Source organism: Pogoniulus pusillus, chromosome 13, assembly GCF_015220805.1.
Source record: "Pogoniulus pusillus isolate bPogPus1 chromosome 13, bPogPus1.pri, whole genome shotgun sequence".
NCBI lineage: Eukaryota > Metazoa > Chordata > Aves > Piciformes > Lybiidae > Pogoniulus > Pogoniulus pusillus.
The window spans coordinates 25,548,783-25,566,604 of NC_087276.1; the positions used below are offsets into that span (position 1 = coordinate 25,548,783).

General features: G+C 41.7%; 1 protein-coding gene across 7 annotated transcripts in view; it reads right to left on the minus strand.

Moving 5' to 3' along the window:
- The window catches only part of SDK1 (sidekick cell adhesion molecule 1), a 510,565-nt gene that overhangs the window by 118,363 nt on the left and 374,380 nt on the right, over positions 1-17,822 (minus strand). For all 7 annotated transcript variants that reach the window (XM_064153645.1, XM_064153646.1, XM_064153643.1 and 4 more), the window contains 4 exons: positions 17,292-17,473; positions 8,251-8,366; positions 4,576-4,768; positions 86-184 (listed from right to left, as the gene is read on the minus strand). In XM_064153645.1, the coding sequence (XP_064009715.1) occupies positions 86-184; positions 4,576-4,768; positions 8,251-8,366; positions 17,292-17,473 (590 nt within the window). The remainder of the gene's footprint in view (positions 1-85; positions 185-4,575; positions 4,769-8,250; positions 8,367-17,291; positions 17,474-17,822) is intronic.

The following is a 17,822-nucleotide window of genomic DNA, read 5'->3' on the forward strand; positions in this document are numbered from 1 at the left end:
TTACGCAAATATTTTTCCACTGCAATGATACATTTCACCTGACACAGTCTTAAAACAACCCAAGGAGATAGCAGCTGATACTTGCCTGTAATGATGCCATTTTTCTCCACAGGTTCTTGCCAGCTGACCTTGAGAGACGTGTCCAGAATCTCAGTGAAACTCAGGTGTCCCACCGCTCCCGGCTCTGGCAATCAGAAAAGGAAATCTGTTAACAGGAGAACCCCACTTACTTCTGATCTGATTCTTGTGGCAAGGTTAGGCCTGAAGAAATAAAATACTCAGCTGGGGCCAAGGGAAACCTGCTGGAAACATCAGTGAGAGCTGCAGGGGAGAGGGGAGAACACAAGGTATTAAGAAGCACTCTGGCTCTCATCACATAAATTATTTTATCCAGTCATCATCCTAACTGTGCAGGGAACTAAAGAGAGTGGCAGCAGGAGACTTGCACGCAACTTGTTCTCTCCCTCTCTTCTTGATCTAATCTAATTAGAACAATCAAGCTGGCAATCCTGGAAGCAATTGTATTTGCTGTTTCCCCTCAATGACAGCGTGTGGTGTTTACCTGTGCTGCTGCCTGTAGCTTGTCTGGCCTCAGGTCTGCAGCAACACCGCCAGCAGTCCCCTCACTCGGAAAGTCTTTTGCCTATGCAAGGTCAAAGCAAGGGCAGAGTGGCCAAGCCACTGCTTGGACAGATTCTCTCAAAACAACTCTAAAACTGTCTACCATAATGGCAACTGTCTTCTGTAAAATGAATACAAGTGTGTGAAACTTTTAAAGGATTTTTATGATGTAGCTCAAGAGCTCTTAAAAATTTCAGCTCCCTAGTGTGCAATGAAAGAGCATAAAATGGAATGACTGTCAAGAATATGCCATCCTCCCTCAATTTTGATCTTCAAGGAAGACATCCTGACTGATTTTTGATCCAACTGCTGTTCTGCCTTCAATCGATGTGCTGGAAAAAGGAGTTTTTGTTCACTTTATATTCACTGTGCTTCTGTCATTGGATCCCTGCCCGAAAATGCTCCAGCTCCAGTGACATCAGTTGGCAATTTCTCGTCTGCAATTTCATATTTTGTTTCCTCCTCACTTTAGTCCAGTTTCTCATTCCCCTCCAGCTATGATTAAAAAAAAAAATAACAAAGCCTGCCAGTAGGTCGACTACAACCACATTTGCAATTCTGCAGTCCTAGTGAGGAACAGCTCCAACTCCAGCCTGCAGTACCTAGCAGACAGAAACATTACAGAAAGAACTGCTGATCTGGTGGAGATCTCAGGAATACCCAACAAGAGCACAGCAATTACGCACCATTTGAGACCACATATCTGCAGACATGCAAACTGCATTCTCACAAAGCTTCTTTCCAATCAGCTCCTGCAGTCGCAGTCCAATTTAGTATCATAATGAAAAACAGGTGCAGGTTACTCCAAGCCAGGATGCAGCACTTCTGACTGGATGTCAGATTTTATGTGACCTACAGTTCATCAGCAAACAGATCTAATTGCAGCATTTCTTTTCTAAAGGATTGCCTAACTTTGCCATACAGACAGAAAATTATCACCTGAGAACATGAATGACAGTCCTTTTGACTTTTTTTCTTCCACCCACCCCATAAATCCTGAAGCAACTTCAAGTCAATGACTCCTCCACAAAGATGCACTATACCATCCTGCACCTCACTTCTGAGTTGCCATGAAAACCAAGGAAAGCAATTCTGAAGGATTAAAAATATAAATCCCTTCCATCTCTACTGCTGAGGCTCCTTGCAGCAGACAGCTGCTTACACCCAGAAGTGTTTTAAATGTTTGACAAAATACTAGTGTGGCTTTCTCTCATTTTATGTCTAATGATGGAATTTTCTTGTGGTTAAAAAAGGCAAATGTTGCAAATATGTCCCTGAGATACTCTCAACATCTTCACTGTGCCCCTTGTCTCACTCTGTGCAAAGTCTTTAAGGTTCATTTCTGCAGCCCTTCCTTCAGCAGAAATAGTAATAGTCTCTTCTTGCTGTCTACAGCTACCTGAAAGGAGGCTGTAGCCAGGTGGGGTTGGTCTCTTCTGCCAGGCACCCAGCAACAGAACAAGGCGGGGGGTAGTCTCAAGCTGTGCTGGGGGAAGTATAGGCTGGATGTTAGGAGGGAGTTGTTGCCAGAGAGAGTGATTGGCATTGGAATGGGCTGCCCAGGGAGGTGGTGGAGGCACCGTCTCTGGAGGTGTTCAAGAAAAGACTGGATGAGGCACTCAGTGCCATGGTCTGGTTGATTAGCTAGGGGATAGGTTGGTCTGGATGATCCTCGAGGTCTCTTCCAACCTGGTTGATTCTATGATTCTTCCCATCTGATTAATTTTCATGCAATCTTAGGAGTCTCATATCTTTGGTTTCTTACTCTTCGGTACTCAGAGACATTATCTACAGGGTTCAGGTGTCGGAGGGAGAGAGATAGATGGACCCAAGACAGACAGCCAAATACACTTACATTGCCAACAGCTTCATTTGCTTCAGAAAACAGGTAAAAAAATTAATACTACACCCAGGAACCTAATGTATGTGTCTCTTTGCTCCATGCTTTTTGCTTTAACTGAACTCTGAATTCACATTAATGGTTCACAGATTTCTGGTAGTTTAATCACTGTCTCTGTGATGTAACAAGCCGAGGTTTAAGTCTACAATCTGCTCTTGGGACACAAGCCTAACCTATGGAAGAAAATAACTACAAAAGGAAAAAAAACTCATGGGAAGGTATTTCTATTTCTTAGTTTTGGGTTGATTTTTTTTTTCCAAGAGTATCTCATAAGAATTGGATTAGCACTTGAGATTCACTTCCATGGATGTTAATGATTTTGCTTTACAGGAACACTGACTAATTTCAAAATTCCTATTAATGCAAAGAAGTATCTGTAAAAAAACCCCAATCCCTTAATGGATGCATTAGGCATTTTAACAATTCACATTTGGATCTGTAAACATGCAGCAGCATTTATGATGTGCAGTGACAGGAAGACACTGAAGCACTGCTCAGAGTCATGACCACTGTGGACACTCAGTTATCAGTGAGGGTCAATGCAGTTTAGTTGTTATCAGCATCAGACACATGTCAGACTTGTTAGTCTCAAATATGCCTTAAGCAAACACTTCCAAGGAGTCACAGAGGCCAAAACATTTTCTGATGCAGAAAGTGATTTATATGCTAAACTATCCATCTCGTTCTACTTCATCCTGACTCCAGGTGTGCAGAACAGAAGTTACTGCATTGTTATGATCCTGGTTCTTCTGTACAAACACTTGCAACATAATACAGACATTTTCAATATATTGAATAACAGAAGGAAACAACTGTAAATTAATCATTGACCTCCACAGGAAGTTTCAGTGCTTAGTTCCTAAGGAGATCAATTCACATTTATTTGGATGCCTGAATATGGATTGAAGAGCAGAAGGGCTCACAGACAACAGCAATGTGTTGTGTATAGAATCATAGAATCACAGAATCAACCAGGTTGGAAGAGACCTTGAAGATCATCCAGTCCAACCTAGCACCCAGCCCCATCCAGTCAACTAGACCATGGCACTAAGTGCCTCATCCAGGCTTTGCTTGAACACCTCCAGGAATGGTGACTCCACCACCTCCCTGGGCAGCCCATTCCAATGCCAATCACTCTCTCTGCCAACAACTTCCTCATCACATCGAGCTATACCTCCCCCTGGCACAACTTGAGACTGTGTCTCCTTGTTCTGTTGCTGGTTGTCTGGGAGAAGAGACCAACCCCCACCTGGCTACAGCCTCCCTTCAGGTAGTTATAGACAGCAATGAGGTCACCCCTGAGCCTCCTCTTCTGCAGGCTGCACACCCCCAGCTCCCTCAGCCTCTCCTCGTAGGGTTTGTGTTCCAGGCCTCTCACCAGCTTTGTTGTCCTTCTCCGGATATGTTCCAGTATCTCAACATCTCTCTTGAACTGAGGAGCACAGAAGTGGACACAGGACTCAAGGTGTGGCCTGACCAGTGTTGAGTAGAGGGGCAGAATAGCCTCCCTTGCCCTGCTGGTCACACTCTTCCTGATCCAGGCCAGGATGCCATTGGCTCTTGGCCACCTGGGCACTCTTTTGGCTCAAGTTCAGCTACTAGCTACCAGTATCCTCAGCTCCCTCTCTGCCTGGCTGCTCTCCAGCCACTCTGTGCCCAGCCTGCAGCACTGCTTGGGGTTGTTGTGCCAAAGTGTAGAACCCTGCACTTGGCCTTGTTAAATCTCATCCCACTGGCCTCTGCCACCCATCCAGCCTGTCAAGGTCCTTTTGCAGGGCTAGAACCAGACTATGAAGTTTTCAGTCGGTGTAAAACAAAAAAAATCATCCAGGTTTAGTTCATAAGGGAAAAATATCAAGTATCATTCTTCTGCAACAGACTACAACAGACAACTGGCTGGGGTCATCATCTGATGGGAAGTATCTTGACAAGAGATTGCAAACTGATTGTGAAGTCAAATATTAAGCACCCAGATTAGAAAACTTTGGGTTAGATATTCAACCACACAAAATCCAGGCAGTGAGATTCTCTCTTTACTGGTGCTGACTACTCACTGTCTTCAAGGGTGCGCAGGAGCTGGGGTGTGCTTCGTGGTCCATCACCAGGCGTGGTGAAACACAGAACTGATGTGTAGTAAGTTGTGTATTTCTTCAGGTTGGTGATGCAGCCGCTGTGAACACCATGGAAATCAGGAGCAATGGTGACCACAGTCAGTGCCTCTGGAGCATCCACTGGCCATGCTAGAAGCTGGAAAATTTAAACATGGATGAGCTCTCATTAGAAGTTGTGTCTATTTGGAATCAAAGTATGCTTGGCTGCCAAAACCATCTTAATCTGATTGTAAAAGACCAAGCAATGCTGTTAAACTACTGTCAGCTCTGATGCTGAACAGATGGATAGAACACTCTTACTATGATAACTGGAGTGATGTGGATAATGCTCACTACTGATGGGGGATATTCTGATACCACAGAGGTATTGCAGTTCTCAATGTCTGCTGCTGAGCACTGCCAACATTGTGGCACATTATTACTTGTATGACATGAATCTTCTGCCTCTCTGGACTGCTCTGGACCAGCCTGGACAGCCTCTGCTGCTGAAAGGAAGCTGAAGGAAGAAAAGTGCTTTCAGTGCTACTCTGAGACAAATAATTTATCTCATTGTGGGGTTCTCTAAAAGGTCCCACTGGCTGGGCAGGTTAGTGGGACAAGGAGGAAAAAGAGGGACAGACACACATACTCCTCCCCCTCTCACAGGTCTCCCAGCATCCCACTGACCATCCTAGCCTAAGAGTATCACAGCATTGAGTACTCTGGGGATATCCACACTGAATGCTTCAAATGGTTCTGGAACTACAGAAAGAATGGGAAATGGTTGTAAAGATCATTACACACATTTTCCACACTCAGGTCCCAAAAGTTAGGCTCCTGAAGGCATTTTCATGCAATTAAAGTGCTCTGATTGTCTGGTTCTGTTTGACCCATTCTGTCCTGATTTAAACCACCACATTGTCAGATGCGCTCAGCTCTTCCAGGTTTCATTCATCTCAAACGGATCTTTTGGGTGATGAATATTGGTTTTAGAGCAGAGTAACTTGCGTGTAGGTATCTAGATGAGGACTTAAAAAATTCATTTTTGGCAAATGACTTTGAAATTCTAAAACAATTTTGGAAATTGCCTTAACAGCTTCGGAGTCTAAAGCTTGAAAGTGCTCATCAAATTTTTATTTAGGCCAGAATCCTTATCGTGTGGTTTAGAGGAGCAGGTTACAATTCCAGGCCTTACTCACATCTGTGTCTTATTTGTATTGATTTCAGGCTCATAGATGCCTGGAATTAATGAGCTGTATTTGCCACGTTTAGCCAATGTCTATAGTTTCCGACAGTCAGAGAGCACAGTTAGAGAGCTATAAGGAGTCATTTTATTAGGAACATTTTCCTCTTTGAGGAGGTGCACTTTACAACTTCTTGAAATGCAAATAAATTTCCAAGAAAGGATAAAAATGGAAAAAAAAAAATCTTTGATGGGATAGTAAGTTTTATTTTCTTTTCTAAATCACCTTGGGGGTTTACAAGTGGCATTTATAACTTTAGAGAAATTAAATTCTCTTTCTTTTTTTTTTCTTTAAGTATATTTTGTTGGAATTTCTTCAGGAAGTGTGCAGAAAATAAAGGGGAATGATTCTGACAGTTAAAGGGGGAAAAAAAAGGGTTTAATCCTTAAGGAAGTCAAAGGCCAAGCTTTGACTGTTAGTAATTTATAAATCATACAAAATAAACTGTTGTAGAAATAACTGGCAGATATGTTCTCATGTAGACTTTGTGCTGCAGTGGACAATCCCTGTGAGAAACAGGAACAATAAAGCTGTTGCAGTCATAGAATCATAGAATCAACCAGGTTGGAAGAGACCTCCAAGATCATCCAGTCCAACCTAGCACCCAACCCTAGCCAGTCAACTAGACCATGGCACTATGTGCCTCATCCAGGCTTTGCTTGAACTCTAGGGACAGTAGAACAAGGGGACAGTGTCAAAATGTGCCAAGAGAAGTATAGTCTGAATGTTAGGAAGAAGTTCTTGACAGAGAGAGTGATTGGCATTGGAATGGGCTGCCCAGGGAGGTGGTGGAGTCACCATCCCTGGAGGTGTTCAAGAAAAGCCTGGTGCCATGGTCTAGTTGACTGGCTAGGGCTGGGTGCTAGGTTGGACTGGATGATCTTGGAGGTCTCTTCCAACCTGGTTGATTCTATGATTCCACCACCTCCCTGGGCAGCCCATTTCAATGGGAAATCCAAAAGTTTTCACTGACCACTGAGAGATACAAATTACAGTTTTAGCTGTTTTTTACCATTGCTAAAGAAACCAAAACATAAATTAGAGGCAGCTCTGTGGTGAGGCTAAGGATCTTTAGACTGAAACTCTGAATAAAGCAAAGATAAAAACCTGAAATATGACTTTTGCAAATCTGACTGAGCTCACCATGCTTGGACTTGCACCAGGAAATTACAGTGCACTGCAGTCCATTGAGCCCAAAAAGTGCTTTTATTCTCCAGAGTCTGGACAGAAGCCAAGCACTACTCCTCTACTGAGGTTTCAGGATGTACTTCTGCAGCCCTGTCAATCACTTAGTCATCAGAGATGATTCTATCTCTGGGGAACACAGACATCCACGTTCCACATGTATATAGTATTTCTGCAGTGGGATTCTGAAACCACCCCTGTTCTTCACAAGGCATATAGATCTGGGCAAAAAATATCAGAACTCCCATACACAGCTCTGTACCATCACTTTCAGACATTCTTAAAGAAGGATCAACTCCTCCAAAACTTCTTCAATCCACCTACAATCTCTCAATTCACAGCTTGGCTTCTGAACTCCACACTCTTCTCAGCCCACTCAACGTTTCTTCACCCAACACCTAAATGAACCTTACTCCTCCCTCATAAAGTGTACCTGTCTCCCCTCCTCTTGCTCTGTGCTTCCTACAAGGCTTCTTTTTGTTCTTTCCACAAATGCTTTCAAACCCTGCATTTATTATTCCCCTATTGCCAAACCACTGAAGGAGTTTCTGTTAAGTAGTTCTTTCTATGAGACAGAAATAAAACACTCCAGTTACCTTCTTAGCATACACTCCACTGGCCAAAGTACCAACAAGTGTTCTGTTAAGCACTCTCTACTCTGCATACTCTAACAGATATTGCCAGTTGCCCCATCAGCAGGGACTTTCTCTGCTAACTGTGTCATCAAGCATGATTAATAAATGTTACGTTCTTCTATCACCCAAATCATCACAGAGAGCAGGTTAAGACAAATATTTAGTGTGATGCCTTGGTCCCTAATGAAATGAATGGGAATTTTGCATTAGTGCAAATAGAAGTCTTGAGGTTGGTTTTCAGTGGCACACTGACATATCTCCCCTGCCAATTTTCCCAAGCCGTTTGATACTGAGCTACGTTTTGGCTTTGGAAACTCTCCAAGTAAATGCCAAAGATCTTATGACTTCTAGCCTATGACATATTCCCTTTTCAGAACTTACATAAATTGCAAATGTTAGGACCAATGACTACTCACTCCTCTTTTCATCTCACTCATGTAAGATACCCCTGAAAACACACAGTCACTTTGGAGAGTCAAGATTATCAGATCTAGCTGTTAATTGTTACATACAATAAACTGTTGTTTGTTAAGACAAATGTCATTTGAAGTTACTGAAATCTCATTCCTATTTACCTTGTACCCTTGGTTAATGCCATTGATGAACTGTTGGGGTGGAGGGTTCCAGAGGAACTGGATGGTGGTGGAGTTCACAGCTTCGACTTGCACATTCTGCGGTGGAGCTGTAGGCACTGTTCCAGTTAGCAGAGAGGGAAACAAAATAAAGCAGAGTGGAAAAGGGGTGAGAGGAGGGAAGAGAAAGATGAATGCAGCACCAGTGACTGCCACTCTTGAGGCACAAAATAATAACAGCCTTGAGAGAAGGATCCACTTCTTCTGAAACAGGAACCAGCAATGATTTGGAAAAAAGGGTAATTGGGTTAATTTCTCATTCTGTACCGGAGATTCTTTCAAGGGGAGGGGATGAAATGATTTCTGCAGCTTATTATTCCACACATGAGTTTCTCATAGAGACAGAGGCTAGGTAATGATAGGTGAACACATCTCTTTCAATTATCCATGACTGCACAGAGAATGCACAGGTACAGAACGAAATTTCTTGAGTCTGTTAGTATCACACAGTTCCCCAGATCAGACAAGCAAACACTGAGTATGCACAATTAAAGTTCTAATTGTGAATTATAATCTGGCAACAGCATCTGTTTATTATTTACTCCTGCTTAAAGAATTTGGACCAGTCATACCACATGCAGTAAGGCTTTCTCTTGGCAGTTGGAGATGTTGTTTTATCTTGATATGATATTCATTCATGTATATTGAATTGATTATATATATTCCAAGCCAATACATCCTCTAATCTACTAAAAGTTGCATAAACATTTTATGCCAAGGATTCAATTAGACAGATGTTTTCTCCATACAAAAGAAAGCAGAGAACACAAAGGCATACTGCTTTCAAACAACAACTGAAAAACAACCCCTCAATATTTTGCCATTTAATGTAACATCTCTTTAAATACCTTCCAGGCAATTTCTTCAGCTTTCTGCTTGTCATTTCCATAGCTCTCAGAGGAAAGAATACTAATAGATAGATCTATGCTTCTGAAATTACCAAGCTCATAGTAAATGTTAGTAGAAAACTGTTACTGGGGTATGCAAATGGACTAAGACCCTTTGCATCCTAGAAAATAAATTCAGTAAAGCTTTCTATCAACACTATCACTATCAACAGTCTATCTATAGCTATCCCTATCTATAGCTATCCCTATCTATAGCTATCCCTATCTATATATCACTACCTGAAGGGAAGTTGAATCCAGGTGGGGGTTGTTCTCTTGTCCCAGGCAACCAGCAACAGAACAAGGGGACACAGCCTCAAGTTGTGACAAGGGAAGTATAGGCTGGATGTTAGGAGGAAGTTCTTCACAACGAGAGTGATTTGCCATTGGAATGGGCTGCCCAGGGAGGTAGTGGAGTCACCGTCCCTGGAGGTGTTCAAGAATGGATGAGGCATTTGATGCCATGGTCTAGCCTTGAGCTCTGTGGTAAAGGGTTGGACTTGATGATCTCTTCCAACCTTGGTGATACTGTGATTGGCTATTCCAACCTTGGTGATACTGTGATTGGCTAGGGCTGGGTGCTAGGTTGGACTGGATGATCTTGGAGGTCTCTTCCAACCTGGTTGATTCTATGATTCTGTATCACTATCTATATCTATCAACAGACTATCAATATCACTATCAAGAGACAAATGTGCTCTATGAAACAGCAACTATCCACAAGTAGTTCTGAAGCCTGAAAAGTCTTACTCCTCTTGCAACCAAGGGAAAACTTCTACCAAAGCCCAATGACCTGTGCTTCTAAAAAGAATCCACAATTACCAGAGAGAAACAGTGGTGTGCTCCATACTTTGCAAAAGCAGGTCACAAACTTTTAGAGCTTCAAAGTACTTTTGGAATAGTAGTATCTGTATGGAGAAGAAATCAAGACATTCACTTCCAAAAAAAAAAAAAAAATAATGCTCCCTTTTTCCACTAAAAGCTATGTTTGTTTGAAAGAAACATAAAGGGACATTATTCTTAGCTGGTGTACAAGCTATACTAAGATTGTGGCTAACAGAGCTAGGACAGCGATACCTTTATCAAAGGCATCCACAGCCTAGAAATATACACACAGAAAAATGGAGAAATCCTCAAAGATGTCAGATTTCAAATGACAAGAACATCCACTTCCATGCCCTGTGTCACTAAAACTCCCTGCTGACAACAGCATGGCTTGAAAATTGAGCTCTGCACATATTTTTTTCTTTAACCTCAGAAAAAGGATATATTTGCCCTAATTTAAAACCCCATGTCAACATTTATGTACTATACATAATTATCGAGCTCCAAACCCAGAATAATACTCTAAGTTTTCATTAGAATCTGAGTCCTACTTCCTGCCATGTACCATAGAATCAACCTAGTTAGAAGAGACCTCCAAGATCATCCAGTCCAACCTAGCACGCAGCCCTATCCAGTCAACTAGACCATGGCACCAAGTGCCTCACCCAGTCTTTAATTCCCTGCATGCTTTTGGAAGGTTATAATACTCTCTTAATGACCTGTAGACATCATAAAGTTTTTGCAGTTAAGAGATTGACCAAATCATCCTGATATACAGTCAAAATGAGTCGCTCTGGCTACAGTCCCCTACTTAATGTGGTTTTTTCTTCTTAATGTTCTTTCATCAGTGTTTATTATGAGAGCCACAGGATCTACTTTGATGTGCCCTTTTTTTGTGCAATTAATGCTTTGTATGACTAAGATTATGTTTTGCCTGCATATTTGCAGGTTCAGATATTGTAATTGCTAGAGAACTGTTATTGCAGGAGAAGCTTGTATTAGAAGCCTTCAAGATGGTTTGTGATCAGAGTCACCTGGATATCGATAGATTAATCTCCTCCTGTCAGGAAGGCTAAATCAGCTGAGCATCATCATCTCCACTCATTCCTCTTCCTTCTGTTGAACTGCTATGTCTCAACTCTATTTTTAAGTGCCAGGTTGATTTTGTAACACAGTTATTGTACAGGAAATCTATATATAACCCATGTGCTGCCCACTGACAGCCACACTTAAAGGAATGAAGGACATGGGCAGAGGTAGGATGAGTCTGTTTTTCTCAGAGCATAGAAAACATATAGAGGTGGGCTGAGAATTACCAATATAAGCACTCCCAGCAGGACACTTCCCTGCCTTCATCCTTTGTCTGAAGCCTAGATTAGCATGCACATTGCTGCTCCATTTCTGTGGGCATTATTTTCTTTAGTGGAGGATCCTATGGGTGCTGTACAATGAATAGCAAATTTCCTGTGATTTCAATATCACAAGGATTTTATTCAAAGGGTCTGATGAGTCTTTTAGATACAATTCAAAATGTTGCAGATTTTTTTAAGAGAGGAGAAATACTGCATCAGCAAGCTCCAAATTTTCATTTACAGTTCTTAGAGCCCTCAAAGAAGTTCAGGCAAGCACTTGTTCTTACTACAGTTCTACCCTAATGGGTAAATGATTTCTTTTAAAGAGGGAAATACTTTTCTTCCATTAGAGGATCATTTCTCAAAACAAGGCAAAAAACCCCCATCATAGCACAAAATGTACCTGCTACAAAAAAGAAAAATAGTAAAAATGATGAACATAAAGCAGGAAAAAAACTTCAGAATGTTTGAAATAATAATTTATATTATCAGTTCCCTCCTGGACATCTTCCTTGAAAAAAAAAACACATCTGCATCTCAAGGAATGCACTGAAAAGGTGGAAACAACATGGCCCATCTGATATGCAGAAGCTTAATTATACTGCAGAAGACAGCACACATTTTCAGCTTTTTAATCAGTAAAATATTGGCATTATGATCTCAAATTTACTTCAAAGTGCCAGCATAAAGTTCTGCTTTTATGTCCTGATATTGAAGATTTTTTTTTACAGTATCTGAACAGTTTTGCATTTAAAAAAGAGAAGTTTGAGAGAAGCTAAATCAGAACTGACCTGGTCACTTCAAAACTCAAATACTTTTCCAAGATCATAGCTGACAACTTACTGAAACTCTGAGTGTCCAGAGGAAGGTTTTCCTTGTTTAGTGGCTACACTAACTATCCTCTTGCTACAAGTTTCTTGTTGTCAAACAGTACAGAAGCTACCAGGGTCAAGTAGGTGTTTCAAGAGTAATCCCCAAGTACTTCCATGCTCAGTTTTTAAACCTGTTCCTCATCATGTTTGCAAGTATTCCTAAGCCATCTCACAGTGAAGACACATCTGGGAATCACCTCAGAATTGCAGATCAAACTGGTAAAACAAAACCAGCTCTTCCTTTCTTCCCAATGAAGTTCACACAGCTGCAAATCTGTTAAGAGCTCAGCACCCGAGACTGCTGCAAGTTAACGTACGGCACTCTAAGCAGAAAAGGTCATGGAAGCAGTGGAGATAAAAGCCATTAAAAGGGTTTTTCTGATGAGATAATTGAGAGAAGAGAAGGCATTAAGGTGAAGCATGTGTACACGTAATTACTCTGTCTCTAGCTATGTGCAGATAGCATGTAAACCCTACAGAGATTCTGACAGACAGACTACTGGTCTTAGATACAGATCTTCAACAGAGGCTTGTAGAAAAGGCTTCCACTCCTCTGGAGCTCCTGACCTTTGAGATGGCAGCTTCCCTATCTCAACAAGGCAGGCTGGGGAAAATGCAGGTTTTTCTCTGTGTGAGGGTTTGGTTGTTCCTTTAATGTACTGGTTTGGGGTGCTAAGTTGTGCAACCCCAGTGAGAACAGTGGGAGGAGTCCACTGCAGAGGCAGAGATTCTTTCTATGAACCCCAATCCCCCTATGCTCCCACAGAATGGCAGGGGTTGGAAGGGACCTCTGGAGATTATCTAGTTCAACCCCTCAGCTAGAGCAGGTTTGCCTAGATCAGGGTACAGAGAAATGCATCCAAACAGGTTTCCAGAAAAGGAAACTTCACAACCTCTCTGAGCAGCCTTCTCCAGTGGTCCAGCACCTTCAAAGTAAAGATTTTTTTTCCTCAGGTTCAGGTAGAACCTTCTGTGTACTAGTCTGTGCCCACTGTCCCTTGTCCTATCACTGGGTACCACTGAAGAGAGCACTGCCCCACCTTCATAACCTTTAGATACTGCTCAGCATTGGTAAGAGTCCCTTTCAGTATTTTCTTTTCTTGGATAAACAGCCCCAGGACTCAGCCTTTCCCCATAAGAGAGATGCTCCAGTCCTGTGTCAGCATTTTCTACCTAACTGACATCCTTTGCTATGCTGTCCAGTGCAGCAGGTGCATAGAAGTGGTCTCTGCAATTCTGCATGTGTTGATATTGGAAATTTGGTAGTGTGAGATTTGACACTAAATTGATGAGTTTTGCTTCTTACTGCTGGGAAATACCTTCTTTCTTTCTTGCATGCTTCTCACAAGGACAGGACTTATAATTAGGAGCTGAAGGCTTGGGGCCTCACAGAGACAATTTCTCATTTCACAACCTTTGTGAAATCATTTAAAACACAGAAGAAAGAATCAGATGGTAAATGACACCTATCAGTGATAAAACAGAGATACAAATTCTAGCCACCACGACTTTACAACTTCAACTTGCTTCTGCACAGAGGCAGCTGGCCCTGAAATTGCCATGGATGTTCCAAAGTTGTTGGGGAGTTCCCCAAAGGAAGTGAATTTGGATCTTTAAGATGCTGTTGCAAAAGGGAGCCTAAGGGAAAGTTCTTCTCACCCAGATAAAATTGTATGGTTGCAGAGCACACTCCTTATTCAGAGACTCCTTCTTCAAGATAATTTCCTACATCAAGCAGGAAGCTTTCAGTTAACTCAGTTTTCTCTAGCTCTTGTCAGTCTTATACATTTCTCTCATTGACCTCCTGCTGCCTGAGGAAGAAACTACTTTGGATCTGGCTGAAGAGACTCATCTTGCTTTTGTCCTTCTCTCCACACCATCAAGACTCACTCATCTGAGATTCCCACTCTTAGTTAAGGAAGGGCCTGCTCTTCCACAGTGTCCATGCACAGCAATGAAGGGATAAAACCCTAATAGCAAACTACATGTTGAGACCTGTAGTATGTAAGACTGGCTTTAGGGATATGCATCATACATAGCAAACTAGAAATAGAAGTGGGTTAATGTCAGCTGTATTATCAACCTCTCCTTACAAACCCTGCTTTGTCTAAATCTAAGGATTGGTGGGAGATTTTCAGAGAGAGAAACTCAGATGTGTTCATTCTAGCGAGATAAAAGCTTTCTCAAGTCAACCTGCAGGAAAGGGTAAACATGTCCAATGGTACAGAGCACAGACAACAATGTCACCATCCAGAAAGATGTTTATACATCTCACAAAGCTATTCTTATATGAAAAGATACTGGGAAACTTCAGTTTTTCATATGGCAATAAAAAGTCCTGCCAGACACCGTTTCAATAAGTAAAAACTGCCCTATGCAGAAGGCTGGCACAAATCTCTGTGAAAAGTAACATCAAAGTAAGGAGCAGTTGGAGAAACTCTGATGAAGAAAGACCTGTATATACAGAGCATCAAAGGATTAGGCTGAATATCACTCTGAAAAGACTTTCAAGATTTAGAGACAGTCAAACTATCTGACCCTAGTGCTAGGATGTTCAGTGCTTTGCCAGTAAGTCTTTCTGACATTTTATCTGACTGACATTATGTGTCACTTTCCCTACAAGTTTAGATCTTTCAGCATCCCATGAGTTTGGTTAGATTCTAGAAGATGGTGACTTTCAAAGAGCTCTGAGTAGCTGATAGTTATCAGTAGCTAAAGCAATGCCAGAGGACTAATAAGGGATTAATAGACTGGGTTCTGGTATAAATCCACAGCTTATAAGGATGCCAATGTGCTGATCTGCTCCTGCCAATGGGTTGGTCTGCTCCCAGTGCTCATTTCCTGCCAGGCTCTGACTGCATAGCATGCTTGATTAATATGAGGTGTTGCAGGTATTTTTCATCTCTGGACAGACAGGTTCTTGCCAGCACAGCTCACATCATTTAATGCGTGTCAGAATAGAGGCAGTGGTGGTGGTAGTAGGAGAGTGGGATGGATGGGAGTGTATGTCTCTGACATTTATCTCTGCTCATATTAAAATCAGAATATGATTTACAAGGCACATTTACACGTGGCTTTTTCTTACTCCTGCTGGTTTGGTTTAAGAAGGGCATTCCAGAGCAAGAAAAAGCTACTGGCTTTTCCTGTCATTTGCCAACTGCAAGAAAGATAAAGGGACAGAGTTTTGGAGCAGAGTGGCCCCTTACAGATGGAGACTTGACAACAAGCCAGTTTCAAATGATACTGATATTGATCAGCCTCCCTTTGCAATTCTAAACGTAAAAAGGCTTCAAATTGTTTTTGGAACAGATCACATGCCTTAGGTATGCACAGAAACCCAGCATGGCATTCATTGGAGATGGCAGCATCCATGCAGCAGTTAATTGCTGCTATTATTAAATATTGATGTAAATTACACAAGAAATACCCCCTTTTTGTTGGTATGTCTACCTCCCATTGAGCATTTCAGAACTACATAAAGACAAACAGGCCACTGCAGATTGTCCTGCAGTCTAAATGCTCTTGCTGATTAATATGAATGCAGGACTGACTATACTTATTTATATAACAGAGGATTTATATCCTTATACATGACAACAGACAGCCAATCAATAAAGCATGATAATAACAGTACATAATATCAAGGGAAATTAGAGTCAATTGCAAAGTTTAAGAAAAAAAGAGTGTGAAGTCCAAACCTGAGCCTTAATAGATGGAAGATTAAGCTGCTAGGATAGCTTAAAATGCACTAATAAACAAAGTAATGAATTAGAAGCATGTTCACAAAAGAGATTCAAATTCTGTGTGCAAAGCAACTCTCAGCAGAAATCTGGTCTTTAGTGAGATACAAAACATTAATCCTGGCTGCAAGGAGAAGACTTTAAGGAAAGCATTTCAAGGTCTGTGATAAATATTCCTAGAAAAGGGTTGAGTGTGTCTAGACTCCTCTAAACTATGAGGCTTTTATATGCCCTAGGACAAAATATAGAGAGCCTCCCTCTTTAATTGTTGTGGTTAATTAGTGTTTCTTAAAGAGATCCCTTACACCTCAAACTGTATCTAATCGTGTTACAATGTACTCCTGGTACCAACTAACAAACAGGTACACATTCTTCACTGGTAGTAAATTAGCTGATGCAGTGTAAATCTGCAGGGTTTTAAAACAGTTTAGTTGTTTTAAGACCAATGAAGGAGAGCCCAGGTACTGTCCAGTGCTCAGAATCCAGCACAACCCTGCAATTATGGGAACATATGAAAGCTTTAAGGGCCTGGTACTTAATTATCCTACAGATTTTTATACCAATCCAGAGGTGTAAACATGCCTTACACTGGTTGTAAAAAGTAATTACATATCCTTTTGTTGATGTAATTTATGCTCTTCTTAAAGCACTTACCAGAAAGGTGTGGAGGAGCTGCAGCATAAAAATCATGGCTTTAAAGATCATTTTATCTTCTTCTTTGCAAGTACCAGCACCATTCCTGAAAGGCTACAAAACACCTTCTCCACAGGCTGTATTTCTCTCCTTGGTTTCCTCACAATTTATTCCATGTTTCTGACACAAGGTGTTCAGTGATTATCAGAACAAGTGCAGCTGGTTTACTCAGCTTTGTCACCTATATTGCATATGTGGCATATTACCTATCTTGACCACGATAAACCCAATTCCCTGCCATGCTCTCCCTGTCTCTTCCAGCAGAGTAACCTCAGCCCTTGCCTGTCACGCCTCCTATAAATCCATTCCATAGGACTTCAGCTCTCCTCAGCATTTCTATTTATTACTTATGATGCAGTTGACTCTGACCTGCAAGTGTGGCAACGTGTCATCAGGAGGGTCAACAAAAATAGATAATTTCTGAATACACTCAGCTTTTTCTACAGCAGAGATAGCAGCAGAGGCTTGGCTCATCCCTGCTTAGGCATTTGAAATTTGTAGGTGCTTCCCACCTTGAGCTGTCTATCAAATTTGACTGAAATGACCATTCATTTTACAGGTTATTAGGTGCCATAAACTGAAGCTGTAAAGGACCTCTTGGTCCGATTTGCTTACCTCCCTGCAAGGTGTACTCTGTCACAGGTCTGCTGAATGCTCCCAGCCCAGCTCCATTGTATGACGCCACCTGGATTTCATACTGGGTCCAAATGATCAGGTCTTTCACTAAGCAGTAGTTAATTTCTGCACTGGTGATGTTCTTATATTGGTACTCCCCAGGGAGGCCAGCCAGGCGATACCTACCATATGGGAAGAAAAACTTGATAGTTAAATAGGTGGTATCAATTATAGTAAATAACCTGACTAGCAAAGCTGCTTCCTTTGTGAAGAGGCAACATGCAAACTTTGATACAGAATCATACAAAGAATAATGAAAAATAATCAGGAAGAGCAGACTAACTCTTGCTAAGACCATGCACATCATGTTGGGACTGCTGTAGCGCTTATAATCTGGGGTTGTTTAGCCAAGAGAAGAGGAGGCTCAGGGGTGACCTCATTGCTGTCTACAACTACCTGAAGGGACATTGTAGCCAGGTGGGGGGTGGCCTCTTCTCCCAGGCAACCACCAACAGAACAAGGGGACACAGT